Genomic DNA, 22,582 nt, shown 5'->3' on the forward strand with positions numbered 1-22,582 from the left:
TTATAGTTAATAACATTATTATAAAAAAATAAATAAATAAATGAATAATCCAATTTAATATGATTAGTATTAATAATATTAATATATGTAACATATAATTATGAAATATGACATGTAAGAATTGTTATATGATAACATTATTATAAAAGTATTATTATTAGCATTATTAATAATATTAATATTAACAGTTTTATTATTATTGGTTACTATACAAATACATCGGAATTATCATTATTATTACTAATATTATCATATTATTATTGTTATCATTATTCTTAATATTAGTAGTAGTAATATTATTATTAATAATATTATTATTACTAATATTATTATTGTTTATATAAATATTATTATTAGTATTTATCAGTATTTAATTATTAACATAATTATACCTATTACTTATAAATTAGTAATAATCATGATGGAAATAAAAAAAAAAGTAGATACTAGAATAAATCGTACAAATTTGTTACCTTTCATTTTCTACTTTTATTTTTTTTGGATTGTTCTGTTTGGAATGGAAGACTGCACGTTATGATCTATCCTATCTTCTGTAATCCATCAGAAAGCAGAGATACAAATTTTTTTTTCTTTTCTTCTGTCTTCAACCCGTATCCTCTGTATCTCAACTTTTTGGCCATAATTCCAATTCGAAACAATTATCAAAATCTATAAATGCAAAACTGTTCTAAAATTAGTCGTGATTCTACCTGCAAAATTTCAGGTCTCAATTCTCAAAATCAAGGATGAATTTCGAAGTCAAAGTTTTATTTTCTAAAAGTCAACAGGTTTGTTTATGAAGAAATTCGGGTTCCTTTTGATATTAAAGGTCAAATTACTTGTTCAGATAGTTTCTATGCTCGATTTAGAATATATTTCATGTAGGAAATTTTGGTTAAAACATTCTAATTCTTAAAATCAATATAAATTTTTTTTTTTAAAAGCCTCGAAGCAGCAGCAGTCGATGATTGTTTTTTTTTTCACGTTTATCAAATTATTATATTATGTATGAACGATTAAAAACTAATTTTTTGTATTCTAAAAAGATCGAGTTAAATCGCTGTTGTTAAAGGGTGTCCCTGGTCGATATTCAGAACAAGAAGAAGCTAAATAGAAGACAGGAAACTACGGCTTATATGTTTATGTTTTCTATAATATTTCGAAAAAAGGGCTTCAGCCCAACTGGTTTCATGAGGTGTTGGAGTAACGAGGGGTCGGGGGTTCGAGCCTTGGCAATGGCATCCTTTCTTTTTTTGAAGCTCAATTAGTGTGAGGTAGTAATCTTATTATTATTACTATTATTATTATTTTCATTACTATTTTATTATCATTAATTATTATTATCATTATTAGAAATTATCATGATTATTATTGATGTTATTATTATTGTTGTTACCATACTTAAAATTATTAGTATTATTACCATATTTATAAGTATTATAATTATTACTATCATTAGTATCAGTAAAAGTATTATTTATATGATTATTATTAATCTTATCATTGTAAGTATCGTTATTAATATTATGATTATTATTATTATTGTTGACATTGTTAGTATTATAGCTATTATCATTATTAATATCATATTTATTACTTTTATTAATATTATTATTATCACCACAACTATATTATCACTTCTATTAATATCATTATATGTAGTATTGTTAATAAGTATCATCATATAATTACTAAAATCATTATTATAACTATCAGTAATAGCAAATTAGTATCGTTATAGTTGTTGTTGATAATACCATTATATTTAACACTAATAGAATTATTGACATTATAATTTTTGTTAGTAATATTAATTATTATCAGTATTATCATTTTACCATTTCAAATATCATTTTAGTATTATTACAATTACTAGTTATTAACAAACAAAACGATATATATATTTAATACAAATAACGCAACAAAATTTATATTTTATTTATCTAATATATATATAAAGAAGTATATAAGTGATTGATATAAAAATTATATCACTAATAATAATATATATGCTTGTTCGATTACGATTATATGTTTTAATATATATATACAAATGATATAGGTTCGTGAATCCGAGGCTAACCCTACACTTGTTAAAAGTTGTTATATGTATTTTTACTACAAAATACATTAGGTGAGTTTCATTGCTCCCTTTTTACTCATTACATTTTTGGGCTGAGAATACATGCAAATGCTTTATTAACTGTTTTACAATATTTATATGCGTGAGTTTCATTTGATTCCCTTTTTACTCTTTACATTTTTGGGCTGAGAATATATGCAAATGCTTTATTAACTATTCTACAATATTTATATGCGTGAGTTTCATTTGATTCCCTTTTTACTCTTTACATTTTTGGGCTGAGAATACATGCAAATGCTTTATTAACTGTTCTACAATATTTATATGCTTGAGTTTCATTGCTCCCTTTTTACTCATTACATTTTTGGGCTGAGAATACATGCAAATGCTTTATTAACTGTTTTACAATATTTATATGCGTGAGTTTCATTTGCCCTTTTTCTCTCATTACATTTTTGGGCTGAGAATACATGCAAATGCTTTATTAACTGTTTTACCATATTTACATGCGTGAGTTTCATTATTCCCTTTTTAAATGCTTTTGCCATATATATTTTTGGGACTGAGAATACATGCACTGTTTTTATAACTGTTTTACGAAATAGACACAAGTACGTGAAACTACATTCTATGATTGAATTATCACAATCGAATATGCCCTTTTTTATATAGTCTGGTGATCTAAGAATTAGGGAACAGACACCCTAATTGACGCGAACTCTAAAGGTAGATCTATCGGGCCCAACAAGCCCCATCCAAAGTACCGGATGCTTTAGTATTTCGAAATTTATATCATGTCCGATGAGGATCTCGGAATGATGGGGATACTCTTATATGTATATTGTGAATGTCGATTATCAGGTGTTCAATCCATATGAATGATATTTTATCTCTATGCACGGGACGTATGTTTATGAGAAATGGAAATATGAAATCTTGTGGTCTATTAAAATTATGAAATGATTATTTATGTTAAATTAATGAACTCACCAACTTTTTGGTTGTCACTTGAAAGCATGTTTATTCTCAGGTACGAAAGAAATCTTCCGTTGTGCATTTGCTCATTTTAAAGATATTACTTGGAGTCATTCATGACATATTTCAAAAGACATTGCATTCGAGTCGTTGAGTTCATCAAGATTATTATTAAGTCAATTATAGCTAGATATATTATAAAATGGTATGCATGCCTTCAACCTTCAATGTAATGAAAGATTGTCTTTTTAAAAACGAATGCAATGTTTGTAAAATGTATCATATAGAGGTAAAGTACCTCGCGATGTAATCAACTGTTGTGAATCATTTATAATAGATATGGACTTCGTCCGGATGGATTAGGACGTGATGTTTCAGTTGGTATCAGAGCGGTGGTCTTAGCGAACCAGGTCTTGCATTAGAGAGTCTAACTGATAGTCGTTAGAATGCATTAGTGAGTCTGGACTTCGACCGTGTCTGCATGTCAAAAGTTTTGCTTATCATTAGTGTCGAAAAATTATTTTCTTATCATCCTTAAAGTCTAGACACGTCTTACTACCTCTATTGCATAGATTATGTATAGATAAATTCATATCTTAGCGTGCCTGTTATTGTTACCTTTGCCTGACAGCTTCCGTAGATTTCTCCGTAACTTATGGGATTTTAGTATTATGTATGCATATGTAAATCATGTACTGCAGAGTACTAATCTACATCCTATAATCTATTTCTTATCGAAAATCCCTCATCTGATTGTATGAGATGAATCCCTCCACCAGTTCGAGTCCCTCAGATTTCGATAGCTATTCCGATCGTTATTCCGAAAACTATTCTGACATGGATATTCACCTAAGCTCCGAAGCGGCGTCACCAGAATGAATCAATCAATCATCCATCCCCAATTCATCTGATGGGTTCATAGTCGACTTAATCAATGGAGACAGGAAGAAGGTGATCCTTTCACCAACCGAATTTATCTCTTGGCGATGAACCTGAAGCACTTATCAACGAACCAGTCCGAAACACCATATTTACCCTCAATTCCAGGATATCTCGCAATGATTATATGGTATTCCAAAATCCCCAACCTTATTCATCCGCTTGTTTCAACCGATAATCATTCCGGTGTAATAGAAGAAGTCAACGAACTTCGTGCTTGAGTAATCAATCTAGAAAATATGGTGCAAAACGTACCAGCTTCAGCAACATCACCGACACCAACAGTACCACCAACATCAATACCAGTACCACCAACAATCCATGTCGCAAAAACTCATTTTGTATCTAGAGTATAATCATCGTTCTACGTATCGTTCTACATCAATTATCTTCATTCTTCATGGCGATTAAGTAATCTCTAAATATTTTAGAGATTATGTACTCTTATTCTAACGGTAAATCAAATGAGTTTAATATCATATTGACTCATTAAATCCTTGATTACATCTGAAGAAAATATATATGTATATATATTTTCATAAAGATTGTAATTAAAAAAAAAATTCTCTTGTACAAACTGTTAATGGTGAAAATATTTTAACGGGTAGGTAATACCCGAGGAATATTTAGATTTCACATTAATAAGTTACACTGTACATTCTTCCAATCTGATTCAACAGTCATTTACTATCCTACTTACATCCACTGTTATACGAATCCGTTCATTGCAGCATAACTATTTTCATTCAAATTCAATTTCATATTTGGATTTTGACCTATCAGAATCCAACAAGTGGCATAATGAAGAAAACATTGGACAAAATAAAATTTGTTAGAAACAAACAAATTAACTATGAGAAATTTTGTTAAGAATCCACGCTAACTGTTCCTAGCTAACTGTTCCTAACTAACTGAAAATTCCGTATCGCAATTTATTTATCGCAATTTAATTATCGCAATTTTAATTCTCGCAATTTTATTTATTGTCATTTAATTTCTGTTATTTACTTTACGCACTTTATTTATCATCATTTAATTTCTGTTATTTATTTTACGCACTTTAAATATCGGGACACATATACAAAGTTTTGACATATCATATCGACACATCTATATATATTATTTGGAATCACCATAGACACTCTATATGCAGTAATGATCGAGTTCTCTATACAGGGTTGAGGTTGATTCTATAATAATATATATACTTTGAGTTGTGATCGAGTCTGAGACGTATACGGGTCACGACATGTATTAATTAATTCGAATATTATATATTAAACTATGTATGAATTATTAGACTGTCAACTGTGGACTATCGACTGAGGATTAATAACATTGAACGATTAAAATGAATTAAAATATTGATTATAACATATGAAACTAAAAATTTCTTCAAGTTTGCCACTTGATTTCACCATAAACCTCATTTTGTATCTTGACGATTACAATCTGCGTTCAAACTTTTCATGATTCTTGAAAACACGTCAATCCAGGGAATGAACCAACTGCACTCCATCTACGGAAGAAGAGATTGATGCTTATAGTTATGCACCTTAAAACTCTCGAAAACTGAGTAAACGTTTAACGCGTAGCTGTGCTAATTCCTTTAGCGTTATTATTATCGAAAATAACTTTGCAATCTCTCTCTAAATTAACCAATTTTGTCACAGCTCCAACAAGATCAACTTCGAATTTTCATTCGAATTAGCCTTATTATAATATTGATATATATGCGTGCTCTTTTGTTGTTACCGGGGAACCTTTTATATCCCACCATATTATCAGTAGACGTACCAGCAACCTCATTGCTCCTTGGCTTAAATCCCTCCGACAAATCACTATATTTATCCATTGAAGTCTTATCATTTACTCATTCGCATCTTGTAACGAGAATTTCCATATGAATCATCGGAAATTAGCAATCAGTATTTTGAAATCTCGTGACATGTCTATGCCAACAGTTATATGTGTACATATAACGTCCACCATCCAAGACTTACGTATTTCGAATGTAAAGTTTCTAAAGAAAAAAAAAACACCCTAAACCGTAAACTAGTCCTCGAAATCTTGAAAAGATGCTGATGAAGCAGCAAAAACTGTAGATAACCATAATAATCAAAAGTTTGATGACAAAGAATAGTGTATTGGTAAAGCTCAGGAAAAGAGAAATTTTGGAACTGGAAAACTGATTGAGCAAAGTATGAAGGAGGTTGTGGACAAATCACAAAGACTGAACCTGCCTTCAAAGAATCCAAATGATTCAGTATCTGCTGAAGTCATTCTCGAATACCTTGCTCCTGACTCTAAACCCATGTGGACAATATTCTTCATTATCCTCTAATATTGGAAATTCTAAGATATCATCGTATCTTTCATTATAAATATCCTCCATATTTCTGAAGATATTTCCATAATTATTCTTATCTTAAATCATTTATCCCTTCACACTATCAGTGTTACATCATATAAGAAACTGTTAGTTTCTATATTCTGTAAACTTTCGAGTTTAAATTACGAATGTTTTTGAAGTAGTGATGGGAACTGATGCATGAGTTAGTATAATATAATGACACTTGATCAACGTGATTATATTACAGTAAGTCATGCTGAGTTTCTAATGAAACGTGATGATTCACAGATCCTAACGTCATCATGTGCCAGGTTACACGACTCTTGCATTCTGTCTAATCTATAAACATATCAAGAACATGTTTTCTGATAGTCCTATCTTTCCCTAGAATTCTGGTAATTTGACAAGTTAGATTGTGCTATTACTGTTTCTTTCCTAGAACATTAACAATGTTCATTCTGAAATTCATATCTGCGAATTCTGGACCATTACAAGCGGTACTTAATCACAAGAAGAAGAAACGAAGGTCAAAACTTTGAAATAGAAATTGGGGTATAAATCATAGCAACTAAAAGAGAGCATTAACTGTGAATGACAATGATTATAGAAGATGGAAGAGGGACTCCGAAATATAAGAGAGAATATAAAGCCCGATAACAGCACATAAATTACAAACCGTGGATATTAATACGAATGGCAATATAAAGACACGGTATAATTACGAATAGTATCACCCCAAGGTAATAGTAGAAGTAAACAGATTTTTCTGGTGGAAGATTGAAAAGAAGGATGACAGAAATGATAATTAAGAAAATATCAAGGATTAGAACTGGATTAAGCATTTTCACAATCTTTTGGATGTATGAACTAAGAAAGAAAGTATAGAGATGGTGAGATTAATGGAACAGAAGAGTTTAATTTATAGCGAAATATCAGACAGAGTAATCGAGGCAGATTATCGCATTTAATTAAAGAGATCTTAATTTCCTTAAATCCTGAAGAATTAAACCTTTTAGATTTCGAAGATTTTCTCCGAAATCCCTTGAATTCCGAAAATCAACCGTGACGACGTCACCGGTTAAGATGAACTTACATTTACTCATTTCACTCTTTTGTGGTAGCTTCATTCGTGCTCTTCGATTAATTGAATCATTTTATCCATATTACTCAATGATGATAAAACTCTATTTATCAGCTTATATTCGTCAGGAAAACATATTTATTGTTAGCCATGACGATCTCACTCAAATTTCGGGACGAAATTTCTTTAACGGGTAGGTACTGTGATGACCCGGGAATTTTCGACCAAATTTAAACTTGAATCTTATATGGTTTCGACACGATAAGCAAAGTCTGTAATATTGAAATCTCAAAAACTTTGAACTATGTTCATGTATGCATTTACCCTTTGACTGCTCTCAACGATTCACGAACAATTATTTGTAAATTAAATATGTACAGATGTACACATATATAAATGTAAACAAATATAATAATTAGAAATGATAGAATGTGATCATTTGAATTAAGAATTATTATTATTATTATTATTATTATATCATTTAATTAATAACATGTAATGTTAATATAATAAATTTAATTGTAAGATAAACTATTATTGTTATAGCAATATTATTATCACTTCCAAAATTAACAATTATATTAGTGATATTAACATTATTATAAAAATAGAATTGAATATAAATTGTTATATTATTATTACAAATATTATTGTAGAGAGTATTATTATCAGTATTATTAATGATATTATCATTATCATTATGATTATAGTTAATAACATTATTATAAAAAAAAAAAATAAATAAATGAATAATCCAATTTAATATGATTAGTATTAATAATATTAATATATGTAACATATAATTATGAAATATGACATGTAAGAATTGTTATATGATAACATTATTATAAAAGTATTATTATTAGCATTATTAATAATATTAATATTAACAGTTTTATTATTATTGGTTACTATACAAATACATTGGAATTATCATTATTATTACTAATATTATCATATTATTATTGTTATCATTATTCTTAATATTAGTAGTAGTAATATTATTATTAATAATATTATTATTACTAATATTATTATTGTTTATATAAATATTATTATTAGTATTTATCAGTATTTAATTATTAACATAATTATACCTATTACTTATAAATTAGTAATAATCATGATGGAAACAAAAAAAAAGTAGATACTAGAATAAATCGTACAAATTTGTTACCTTTCATTTTCTACTTTTATTTTTTTGGATTGTTCTGTTTGGAATGGAAGACTGCACGTTATGATCTATCCTATCTTCTGTAATCCATCAGAAACCAGAGATACAAATTTTTTTTCTTTCTTTTCTTCTGTCTTAAACCCGTGTCCTCTGTATCTCAACTTTTTGGCCATAATTCCAATTCGAAACAATTATCAAAATCTATAAATGCAAAACTATTCTAAAATTAGTCATGATTCTACCTGCAAAATTTCAGGTCTCAATTCTCAAAATCAAGGATGAATTTTGAAGTCAAAGTTTTATTTTCTAAAAGTCAACAGGTTTGTTTATGAAGAAATTCGGGTTCCTTTTGATATTAAAGGTCAAATTACTTGTTCAGATAGTTTCTATGCTCGATTTAGAATATATTTCATGTAGGAAATTTTGGTCAAAACATTCTAATTCTTAAAATCAATATAATTTTTTTTTAAAAGCCTCGAAGCTGAAGCAGTCGCTGATTTTTTTTTTTTTCGCGTTTATCAAATTATTATATTATGTATGAACGATTAAAAACTAATTTTTTGTATTCTAAAAAGATCGAGTTAAATCGCTGTTGTTAAAGGGTGTCCCTGGTCGATATTCAGAACAAGAAGAAGCTAAATAGAAGACAGGAAACTACGGCTTATATGTTTATGTTTTCTATAATATTTCGGAAAAAGGGCTTCAGCCCAACTGGTTTCATGAGGTGTTGGAGTAACGAAGGGTCGGGGGTTCAAGCCTTGGCAATGGCATCCTTTCTTTTTTTGAAGCTCAATTAGTGTGAGGTAGTAATCTTATTATTATTACTATTATTATTATTTTCATTACTATTTTATTATCATTAATTATTATTATCATTATTAGAAATTATCATGATTATTATTGATGTTATTATTATTGTTGTTACCATACTTAAAATTATTAGTATTATTACCATATTTATAAGTATTATAATTATTACTATCATTAGTATCAGTAAAAGTATTATTTATATGATTATTATTAATCTTATCATTGTAAGTATCGTTATTAATATTATGATTATTATTATTATTGTTGACATTGTTAGTATTATAGCTATTATCATTATTAATATCATATTTATTACTTTTATTAATATTATTATTATCACCACAACTATATTATCACTTCTATTAATATCATTATATGTAGTATTGTTAATAAGTATCATCATATAATTACTAAAATCATTATTATAACTATTAGTAATAGCAAATTAGTATCGTTATAGTTGTTGTTGATAATACCATTATATTTAACACTAATAGAATTATTGACATTATAATTTTTGTTAGTAATATTAATTATTATCAGTATTATCATTTTACCATTTCAAATATCATTTTAGTATTATTACAATTACTAGTTATTAACAAACAAAACGATATATATATTTAATACAAATAACACAACAAAATTTATATTTTATTTATCTAATATATATATAAAGAAGTATATAAGTGATTGATATAAAAATTATATTATATCACTAATAATAATATATATGCTTGTTCGATTACGATTATATGTTTTAATATATATATACAAATGATATAGGTTCGTGAATCCGAGGCCAACCCTACACTTGTTAAAAGTTGTTATATGTATTTTTACTACAAAATACATTAGGTGAGTTTCATTGCTCCCTTTTTACTCATTACATTTTTGGGCTGAGAATACATGCAAATGCTTTATTAACTGTTTTACAATATTTATATGCGTGAGTTTCATTTGATTCCCTTTTTACTCTTTACATTTTTGGGCTGAGAATATATGCAAATGCTTTATTAACTATTCTACAATATTTATATGCGTGAGTTTCATTTGATTCCCTTTTTACTCTTTACATTTTTGGGCTGAGAATACATGCAAATACTTTATTAACTGTTCTACAATATTTATATGCGTGAGTTTCATTGCTCTCTTTTTACTCATTACATTTTTGGGCTGAGAATATATGCAAATGCTTTATTAACTGTTTTACAATATTTATATGCGTGAGTTTCATTTGCCCTTTTTCTCTCTTTACATTTTTGGGCTGAGAATACATGCAAATGCTTTATTAACTGTTTTACCATATTTATATGCGTGAGTTTCATTATTCCCTTTTTAAATGCTTTTGCAATATATATTTTTGGGACTGAGAATACATGCGCTGTTTTTATAACTGTTTTACGAAATAGACACAAGTACGTGAAACTACATTCTATGGTTGAATTATCAAAATCGAATATGCCCTTTTTTATATAGTCTGGTAATCTAAGAATTAGGGAACAGACACCCTAATTGACGCGAACTCTAAAGGTAGATCTATCGGGCCCAACAAGCCCCATCCAAAGTACCGGATGCTTTAGTACTTCGAAATTTATATCATGTCTGATGGAGGATCCCGGAATGATGGGGATATTCTTATATGTATATTGTGAATGTCGATTACCAGGTGTTCAATCCATATGAATGATATTTTGTCTCTATGCACGGGACGTATGTTTATGAGAAATGGAAATATGAAATCTTGTGGTCTATTAAAATTATGAAATGATTATTTATGTTAAATTAATGAACTCACCAACCTTTTGGTTGACACTTGAAAGCATGTTTATTCTCAGGTACGAAAGAAATCTTCCGTTGTGCATTTGCTCATTTTAAAGATATTACTTGGAGTCATTCATAACATATTTCAAAAGATGTTGCATTCGAGTCGTTGAGTTCATCAAGATTATTATTAAGTCAATTATAGCTAGATATATTATAAAATGGTATGCATGCCTTCAACCTTCAATGTAATGAAAGATTGTCTTTTCAAAAACGAATGCAATGTTTGTAAAATGTATCATATAGAGGTCAAGTACCTCGCAATGTAATCAACTGTTGTGAATCGTTTATAATCGATATGGACTTCGTCCGGATGGATTAGGACGGGATGTTTCATCACAAACAATTATCACAAGTAATATAATTGTCTTCTATGAATATATGATATACATACATGTGTGCAAAGGGATTAACCAACAACCCCACCTCAAAAACATTCTACTATCACATATATCATCATCACCATCTTAAGTTTTGATAATTAAAACACACACATATTTATATCTTTCTTTGCTTACCATCGAAACCCAATACTATCATCAGTATCCTCAACCCAAAACCACCACCATGTTGCTATTACACAAGCTATTGCATTGTTTTGTGAACCACCTCAAATCACAATACACAGTCACCATCGACTCAACTTGAAACCACACTCGTCACTACTTGCAATCATCAAACCCACATCACTTTAGTTTTTTTCTGTTTGTTCGAAAACCAAACCACACGACCACCCAATTAAAAACCGAACCATTTAGTTGTAAACTATTACTATTGTTTGACAATCACCATCGGAACTCATCTAATCATAAACACCATAACAAATTCCTGTTTTACCAGTTTTGAGATCATCATCGAGCCACTAGCCGGCATCACCATGCTTATGAATCATCATCAATTTCCACTCTCACCAATATGAAACCACCACCGGTTACACCTTCACCATCTCCGCCCCTACAACCACCACCCTAATCACCTATAAACCACCATATCACCACCATCTTTAATTGCTTCTGTTACGATGCTTATACCTTCTGTTTTCTTTCTGTTTTAATCGAAGGTCACCAAGATGACACCGCAAGTTTGCAGACACCACCACTGCTGATACAGCAACTTTTATGTTGAAAACTGCCACCTCTATCACCACCTTTGTTCCTTCTTCTCTCCTCTCTCTTTCTCTCTCTTAATCTCTATCGTAAAACACCCAGACCATGTTCCTCGCTGCTACTCGACCCACGAACCACTTCCATCACTATTAAACCCCTAAACAACCATCTGTAACTAAACCGCCATTTATACCCTTACCTTGTTACTTCTAAATTCTGTTACTTTTTAAGATCATGAAACAAACCACCTGCAAGAACTGCTCACGTTGTTCTATAGTACGTTGCTGTTTCTGTTCGAAAAGTAATAAAAATATCGAAACCCATTTAAGAGATGATGAATAGTAACGAGAAGCTTTGTGATTACACTGAGATGATTCGATGATGATGGTAGGTATATGATAGATGTTGATGTTACGCGTAGGATGGTGGCTCAATATTAATCGTAAGGTGAAACTGAAGTTTCTTTAACCGGAATCCTTCGGTTACTTGTATGCGTTTTAAACCACGAACAAATTTGTTGGATTGCTTTTTCTTTTATGACTAATGACCGTAAACCCAACAATATGAGTATTGGATTATGACTAGTTGTGATCCAATTCTAAGCAAGCCCAAATTGTTTTCCTTTAGCCCAATTCCCAATTGTTGAAGCCATTTAAATTAGTTAAAGATTAGATCGGATCACTCAATCTAAATTAAGTATAAATCGGTCCATGTTCGCTGCTGTACATTTTCTTTGTTTCTGTGAAGATGACATTAAACAATAGTGTTGATGATTAAGATTATGTTGTTATGGCGAGTCTGAGGTCGGGATGATGATGGATAAGCGAAAATGACAAGATGAGTATGATTATGATGATAAGATAATTTTAAAGATGATGATGGAAAGATGATTTGGGATTTTGGGTTTAATAAAGAAGATTACAGAGTGAAAAGGGTAAATATATTTAAATTAGGGAATTAAAGAGAAAAGTAATCGCAGAGCAATGGTTTGGGGAGTTATCGGGTTAGCGGGTTCAAACCCGAACCTGGGTATTTTTTTTAAAGGGCTACTTCTTTGAGGTAGTATTACTATTATTATTATTATTATTATTATTATTATTATTATTATTATTATTATTATTATTATTATTATTATTATTATTATTATTATTATTATTACCATTATTATTATTATTATTATTATTATTATTATTATTATTATTATTATTATTATTATTATTATTATTATTTAACTAACACAAATTATTAAAATTATGATTATTATTATTATTATTATTATTATTATTATTATTATTATCATTAGTATTAATAGGATTATCAAGATTATTATTATTATTATTATTATTATTATTATTATTATTATTATTATTATTATTATTATTATTATTATTATCATAAGTATTAGTGTTATTATTAGTAGTAGTATTATCATTATAGTTATTAATATAAATATTAGTATCATTATTATTATTAGTAAAATCATTATTTTTTTTTTGTTATTATTATTAATATTCATTATTATTAAAATTATTATTTTTATTAAAGTTATCATTCTATCATTTATATTAAAAGTATCATTTTTTAACCCTATTATCATCATTATTATTTTTATCATTGCTAATATTATTTTAGTATTATTATAATTTTAACAAACAAATGATATATATATATACAAAAATATAATTAATACATATAACATAACAAAATTTATATTTTTATTTATTTTAAATATACAAAATGAATATATGAAACATATAGGTTATTAATATAAAAATAATATAACTAATAAATTTATATATATATATAAATTTGTTCGATTACAATTATATGTGTTAATATATATATATATATAAATGATATAGGTTCGTGAATCCGAGGCCAAACCTACACTTGTTCAATGTCGTCATATGTATTTTTACTACAAAATACAGTATGGTGAGTTACATTTGCTCCCTTTTTAAATGCTTTTACAATATATATTTTTGGGACTGAGAATACATGCGCTGCTTTTATAAATATTTGACGAAATAGACACAAGTAATTGAAACTACATTCTATGGTTGAATTATTAAACCGAATATGCCCCTTTTTAGTCTGGTAATCTAAGAATTATGGAACAGACACCCTAATTGACGCGAATCCTAAAGATAGATCTATCGGGCCCAACAAGCCCCATCCAAAGTACCGGATGCTTTAGTACTTCGAATTTATCATGTCCGAAGGGAGTACCGGAATGATGGGGATATTCTATATGCATCTTCTTAAGGTCGGTTACCAGGTGTTCACCATATGAATGATTTTTATCTCTATGCAGTGCGAAATGCCTGATATGAGTTGATGTTTATGAGAAATGGAAATGAAAATCTTGTGGTCTATTAAAATTATGAAAATGATCGATTATGATAAACTTACACCAACCTTTTGGTTGACACTTTAAAGCATGTTTATTCTCAGGTTTGAAAGAAATCTTCCGCTGTGCATTTACTCATTTTAAAGATATTACTTGGAGTCATTCATGGCATATTTCAAAAGACGTTGCATTCGAGTCGTTGAGTTCAATAAAGATTATTATTAAGTAAATGACAGATTAGGTCATTTATAGTTGGATATTATGAAATGGTATGCATGCCTATCAACTTTCGATGTAATGAAAGTTTGTCTTTTAAAAACGAATGCAATGTTTGTAAAATGTATCACATAGAGGCTAAGTACCTCGCAATGTAACCATATGTTATAGTATTCGCCCTTATGGATTAGGACGGGTCGTCTCACAAACAAAGGCATCTTTTGTTATACAAAAATGCCATTTGGGCTGAAGAATGCCAGAGCAACATACTAACAGGTAATCGACAAAGCATTCCAGGACCAAATTGGACAAAATATCGAAGCATACGTCGACGAGATCGTTATCAAAAGCAAAATAAAAGAACGGATGATTTTAGACATCATTGAAACGTTCGATTCACTATGCAGAATCAATATGAAGCTAAATCCGTCAAAATGCTCTTTCAGAATGAAAGAAGGCCATTTCTTAGGCTTCATAATAACTCTAAGAGGAATCAAGGCAAACCCGAAGAAAATCCAAGCAATCGAAAACATGCAGTCACCCAGGAGTAAAAAAGACGTGCAAAGCTTAAACGGGAAGCTGGCGGCGCTCACAAGGTTTCTGTCACGGGCCACCGACAGAGCCCTTCCCTTTTTCCAAACATTAAAGGGTTACTTGAGTAAGAAAGATTTCATTTGGACGGATGAGGCCGAGAAGGCCTTCCAGGATGTAAAGGCATTCTTAAAAGAACTACCAACGTTAACGGCACCAATACCGGGTGAAACCCTCATGGTATACCTTGTCACCTCCTCTGAGGCAATCAGATAGGTTCTAATTGCCGACAGAGGTAAAACCCAAATGCGGGTATACTTCGTAAGCAAAGTATTACAAAATGGAGAAGTAAACTACCCAGCCGTGGAAAAACTAATTTACGCCTTAGTACACACAGCCAGACGGTTACGGCGATATTTTCAAGTACATCCGATACAGGTTTTCACGAACCAACCGATTAAACACGTCCTGACTAGGCCTGAAATTTCTGGAAGAATGGCGAAGTGGGTAATAGAACTTGGCGAGCACGAAATAACCTTCCTCCCGAGACATTCAGTCAAGGGCCAGGTCATTGCCGACTTCCTGGTAGAGCTCCCCTCTGACATGATCAAACAAGGTGAAATGACCGTAACAAGAAGGGAAATGGATGAATTCTAGGAACTATATACGGATGGAGTGTCCAGTGAGGAGGGGACCAGCATAGGCCTGCTCCTCGTTTCCCCAAATGGAGAAGAAATGACCTACGCTATATGGTTGAAGTTCGCTGCCTAAAACAATGATGCCGAGTACGAAGCACTAATAGCCGGATTACGCTTGGTAAAAATTATTGATGTACGACAACTCACAGCTTATGTCGACTCACAACTGGTAGCAAGCCAGTTAAACGGCAGCTTCAAAGCCAGAGATACATCGATGCAAAAATACCTAGAGCTTACAAAAGCACTAACCAAAACCTTTGCGGCATTTGAAATAAAGTAAATACCCCGTAACCGTAACAAGAAAGCGGATGCTTTAAGCAAGCTTGCCTCTCTGCTCTACAACCACTTCACTAAAAAGGTTATGGTTGAAGTACTGGAAAGAAAGTCAACTGAAGAGGACACTCTCATGGCAACAATCACTACAGAAGAAGAATGTTGGATGACACCTTTCATAAAATACCTTGCCGACGGTACTCTCCCGAAAGACAAACTACAAGCCCGTAGGATACGAATGCGGGCACCAATGTACAACTTTAAAAATGGCATCATGTATAGGAAATCATTCACCGAGCCTTACTTAAGATGCGTTGGGCCAGTACAGGCCAAAGAAATCATACAAGAAATGCACAAAGGAGCCTGCTCTACACACTCTGGCTACCGAACTATAGTCAGCAGGATTAAAAGAATGGGTTATTTTTGGCCAGATATGTACCGGGACACATATGATCTGATAGTAAACCGTGAGGCATGTCAAATACATGCTCCCGTCAAAAGATCCCCTCGTTGTAACATGATTCCTATATATGCAGCTTGGCCATTCTGCAAATGGGGGATCGACATTGTCGGCCCATTCCCAAGAGGAGTCGGAAACGTTAAATTCCTAGTTGTTGCAATCGACTACTTTACAAAATGGGTCGAGGAAAAACCGTTAAGCACGATCACAGGAAGGAAAATCTTAACCTTTGTATGGGAGGACATCGTTTGTCATTTCAGTTTACCATGAGAGATAGTCAGCGACAACGGCACACAGTTTGCACACAATCCATTTAAAGACTGGTGTGCAGACATGGACATTCTGCAGTCATTTACTTCCGTGGCCTACCCGCAGGCCAACGGACAAGTCGAGGTCACTAAGATTAGGTAAACACCGACAAGGATGGGTGGATGAACTCCAACATGTACTATGGGCACACCGGACAACACCGAAAGATAGTACAAACGAAACTCCTTTCAGTCTGGTATACGGAACCGAGCGATTATCCCAGCCGAAGTGCTTATCCCAACCAATCGGATAACAACATTCGATGAACAACAAAACGACGAAGCATTACGAGAAAACTTGGATGCTCTAGAAGAACGGCGGATAATAGCACATATCCAGCAACCTGAAAAGAAGAAAAAAATCGCAAACCACTATGACAAAAAAGTCAAGCCACTGGACTTTCAGTTAAAAGACTTGGTGTTACATAGCAAAGAGGCTAGCCGGCAACAAGACGTCGGAAAATTGGGTCCACGATGGGAAGGACCTTACAAAGTTGTCAGCGTAACTGAGTACGGCACATACCACCTGGAAACACCAGACGGAGTTCCGATACAATGCCCTTGGCACGCCTTTCATTTAAAGAAATATCATGTGTAACTTATTTGCAACCGGGAGGCCTGATCACCCACACGGATGGCAAAAATGTAAAACACTTATGTACTCAAATCATTTTTATGTATAAGTCATCAATAAAGTTTTGTTTTATATACTTATGCACTGCAATGACTCTGAATATGACATAAACGAAAACAAAAGTTTTTGGCATATTCTAGACCTACCGCCAGAAGAAATGCTTTCTAGCTTTCGTTGGTAGGAGGACACCTCTTGAAGAACCTTCTCGGATAATGAGGGTGTCCGACCATATCATTGATGGTCCGGTTTTACCGTATAAACTACTCGACCATAATCAGGCGTAGTCTAGATATCTTCGTTTTTGTCATGACGCTACTCGCAACTTAAAGCAAAATAAACTAGTTTACACATAAGACATAACAAAATATAAAGAAATCACATTCATAACAAGAACACAACCGAGTGCATATCTCTACGATTGGTAATTTACAATATCCTCTACGGATGAGTTCTCATCCCTACAGATTTTATCTAACTCTTCAAATCTGATGAACACCCTCGTTGGGCGGGCAAAAAGAACAGGTATACCATGTTGAAGGCGGGTAAGTTCACCCAACATTGCCGACACCTTCTCTGATCACTTCTTATTGTCATCAGAAAGAAGGGCGACCCTCTCCTGTTCCCAGGCAAGCTCCGCCTTCAACACTTCCCGAGCTTCCCGGGAAACATGCAACTCGTCCCAGGTGGGCTTCAGGGCCTCCTTTGCCGATGTCAACTCCCTCTCAAGGCGAGTAATCGTCCCTGAAAATTCCGCCACACGACGGTTATCGTTCTCAAACATAACACAATGCTCGTGAATGCGACGAGCATCAGCCGCGCTCCAGTTCAATTCATCCACCGCAAGATGCTGAGCAAACACGGCAAACTGAGAACGCAAGCACTGTGCATGGGTAGTAGAAAGAGCGGCCAACACCTCCTTCAGAGCCGGAAAGGTTATGAAGTCCAGATACTCCCTGTAAACCGGGTAGTCTGAAGCTTCACAGTGTAAAAGATCACATAATGGCTCGATGTTACAGTCGGTCAGGACGTAAACATTCTGCCCGGCATTTGTTTTCAGCTGGGGACGAGCATCCGAGGCCTCCATGGCGGGTTCTTTGTCGGGACGGTGCCCTTGAACTGACTCCCTTTTAGTAACCGGCTCTTCCTCAGCCACTCGACTCTCCCCCACAACGGCTCACGTCTCTCCCGGGGGAGCATCCCCTTCTAGCAACAGGACCATGGGGACAGGTGCCTGCGTCCCCGCAGAAGTCACACCAGCTTTACCTGCGTATAAACGAAAGAAAGCAACGTAGTCAGCACAAGATATTATTAGATAAACAAAAAGTGAGCATGTGTCAAAGGCATACCTTCAGCTGCTACAGACGGCTCAATCTGACGGCTGGTGCGGCGGATCAGCCCACCCTCTGAAGAACCGCCATTGGAAGACTCCAAGTCTTCAGGAGGCGGCGCCCTATGGCGGCTGGAAGACGCCTGGGCCATACCCTCAACTACCTTGTCGGTAAAAACCATGTCATCTAGACTCGTCGCCCTCAGAACTTCCGACACGGTCAACTCTGTACAGATCATAAAACTTCGTTCTATAAATCACGACTACGTACAAGAGAATAAAGAACATTACACGGATAAATACCACTCCCGCCTTTGCGAGCAACAGGAATCCTATCAGAATGGCTCCAGTTGTTGCTAACATTGGCCATTACCAACACCTGCTCATCATAAGACCTTTGAGGAATCATCAGGCCCCTCAACTGGTCAACCAATGCTTCGACCAGCTCAAACAGCTGTGTCGGCTGTTATACAGTCACCGACCTAAACAAATAGGACTAGGCGTCCCTTAACAGAAAATCGGAGCACTTAGCAAAAATGAATGATTACACCCAGTTATCTGTAATTACCGGTGCCTCCCCAAGAAAATTGATCTCATCAGTAAAAGTGTACCATCCTTTGCGATAGGACGATAGCCGAAATATAGTTCTTAAAATGTTCAAGCTTAGGACCATGCTTAAACCATTGAAATACATTTCAAAAAGCACAATCGCACGAACCCCATTCGGATGCAAACGTGCAACACTAAGGCTGTAGAAGTTTAGAACCTTCATGAAGAAACGAGTAAATGGGTATCTCAAATTTGAGACCTCAAAATGTCTCAAATAGATAACACAATGATTTGGTGGAGGCCCACAAGCGCGCTGTTGTGACCTGGGTATCACGAACCCCAAACCTCGTAATTTGGGGCATATATAATAAATCCTATCAAGATAGGCTTGATCAGCATTGCTAGGCGTACGTAATACGTCATGAAGAATATTAGTAGGTCTGGGAGGCATGTTGAATGAAGAAGGAAATAAAGGTGATGACATATGCACATAACTAAAGGTGATGGTAGGCATCTTGACATAAACAAACAATCACTAATCCACAATTACTCTAGAAAAAGACCAAAACAAAAGAAAGCTTAAAATTAAAAATGAGGTACACAGCTAGACCCACGGTCGATCATTGGTCAGACCGTGGAGACTTGCACCCAAGTTTATGAAATCAGGGTTGCACGATCGACTCCATGGCTGACCGTGGATCGACCGCATAATCCTACTGTCTGGATTTTGATCGAAAAATGTTTGACCACTTCCATGCATCTATAATTTATGAAACTTGTTCCAACATGCTTAGGATAGTTGCCTCCTTCATTCCCAAAGGAGCTTTGGTCACTAAAACACTAATCTTGGTTAATCACGCCTAATGACACCTTAATGACGATTAAGCCTTGATTAAGGATAACACTTAAATGTTATAGGAAAACATGTACATCTAAAATGTATCTAGACATACTTAGGATGGTCACCAAGGCCCAACCAAAAGTTGCTCCTCCCTTGTACATGTGTTGGACATTAATGTATACTTATACATTAATCTTACAAAATGCCACTTTGCAAGTAAAACTTACATAGCCTTAGTTTAATCCTATATTAGTGTTATATGCTTAATTCAAAGATTACTTAGTGATCTCTTGCTAGTCATTACATGATTATTACTTGACTACTTGCTATTAGTACATGTGTATTATTTGACTATGTGTTAAGTGCTAAATATTAAGTAGTTAGTTAATATGTATATGTATCAAACTTGTCTTGCTATTTGTTACAAGTTGGAACTAGCATTTGGACTACTTTAATATATGCTTGTGTTACTTGGATAATACTTAAAATGTCATAATCTAGTAAACTTTAAAGACAATGAAACATTAACACACATAGGTTTGCTTAAGTCTAAAATTAAGTTTATGAATAAGTTTAAAACTTGATTTTACATGTCTTGCAACATGCTTAATTGTTATTGCTTGCTTAATTTGTCAAGACATCATTAACACAATTAATTACAAACAAGTTCAAATTTGAATACTAGCATGCTTTGTGATTAAAGTGGGTTTGTATCATCAATGACATGTTGACTAACCAATAGAGATTTAGCAAATATGTTAATTAAAAATAAAGGATTATGACAAAACTGAGACTGCCTCAAATGATTATCATGACTTGTATCCAAAAATGTTAGGCTTTCCACTTTGAGCATGATAAGTTACTATCAAGGCAACACATCTAAGGTAAATGGACATTTAATGCATATAGTACTTGTATAGTTAGTTGGGTATCTTTTGCAGGTGTTATATGAAGTAAAGTTTCCAAAAAGTGATGTTCAAAACTGATTCAAACGGCTATACAACGGATAGTTTTTTGGACTGGACCACGTGCGGTCGAACCACCGTCGACTGTGGTCCAAGACACAGAAGTGGCTGACTTTTTTTATCTCTCCATATAAATAGCAAGACTTGGAGAACTTTGAAGACTTGAACCTGTAATGACCCGGAATTTTCTGACCAAATTATACTTATGAGATTAATATTTACATAAATTAAACCATACCAACATGATAAGCAATCCAAATTGTTGAGACTTGTGTTTTTGAAAAGAGTTTTACACAACGTTTGACCGTCCAATATGACCGATGATATCACGAACTATATAACATACGATAATTATACGTTTGTGTATATATATGTATTTATATATATTTAACATGATCTAAGGATGGTTTAACATCTCATTGTGTACTAATGACAATGAGTTATAAGTATATTTTGAAACTACTAACTTAAGTTTTCAAAACGATAACTATACGTAACATTCTTTGATATATATACTTATAATCTATAATGCTTATACATGTATCGTATATATAATGTATTTAATCACTTTTTAAGGACTTAAATACATAAAACAATATAAGTATATTCACAAAAGATAGCTATATTTGAATTCTCATTCCGTTTCCTCAAGATTTCTATACGTATATCTATGGTATATGTACCCGTATCATACCCAGCTTCTATACGTATTTACTATTGGTATATACACATCAAATCAACATCCTAATCAAAATTATTACTGCCCTAGATATGAGGTAACTAGGATTTATCAAGTAGTATGAATTATTAGTAAGAAAACAAAATTAGGAATCCTTTTCTTTCTTTATAAACTAAAAACGTTTTTATAAATGAACACCATTTCTTCACTCCATTTTCTCATACCTACACCCTCATTTCTCTCTCAAAATACTCCTAAATTCATACTTGATCATCTCCAAGCATTTTCCCCATTAGCTTCAATTACAAGCCTTAAACACCATAAGAAAACTCTTTCAAGAACATATCAAAATAACCACCCATTTGAAGAAGTTTACTTCCAACCTTTTGATCTAACTCCACCACTC

At 32.6% G+C, this 22,582-nt stretch overlaps 2 protein-coding genes across 2 annotated transcripts; both read left to right on the forward strand.

Moving 5' to 3' along the window:
* Positions 1 to 15,325: 15,325 nt before the first annotated feature.
* LOC139863971 (uncharacterized) lies at positions 15,326 to 17,143 on the forward strand. The gene is made up of 3 exons (XM_071852566.1): positions 15,326 to 15,682; positions 15,881 to 16,069; positions 16,442 to 17,143. The coding sequence occupies exons 1-3, from the start codon at positions 15,326 to 15,328 to the stop codon at positions 17,141 to 17,143; spliced, it is 1,248 nt and encodes a 415-aa protein (XP_071708667.1).
* A 63-nt stretch (positions 17,144 to 17,206) lies between these two features.
* Positions 17,207 to 17,779, forward strand: LOC139863972 (uncharacterized). The gene is made up of 2 exons (XM_071852567.1): positions 17,207 to 17,266; positions 17,375 to 17,779. Exons 1-2 carry the CDS (start codon positions 17,207 to 17,209, stop codon positions 17,777 to 17,779), a joined length of 465 nt encoding a protein of 154 aa, XP_071708668.1.
* Positions 17,780 to 22,582: the final 4,803 nt, after the last annotated feature.

This window comes from Rutidosis leptorrhynchoides, chromosome 8, assembly GCF_046630445.1.
Source record: "Rutidosis leptorrhynchoides isolate AG116_Rl617_1_P2 chromosome 8, CSIRO_AGI_Rlap_v1, whole genome shotgun sequence".
Lineage (NCBI taxonomy): Eukaryota > Viridiplantae > Streptophyta > Magnoliopsida > Asterales > Asteraceae > Rutidosis > Rutidosis leptorrhynchoides.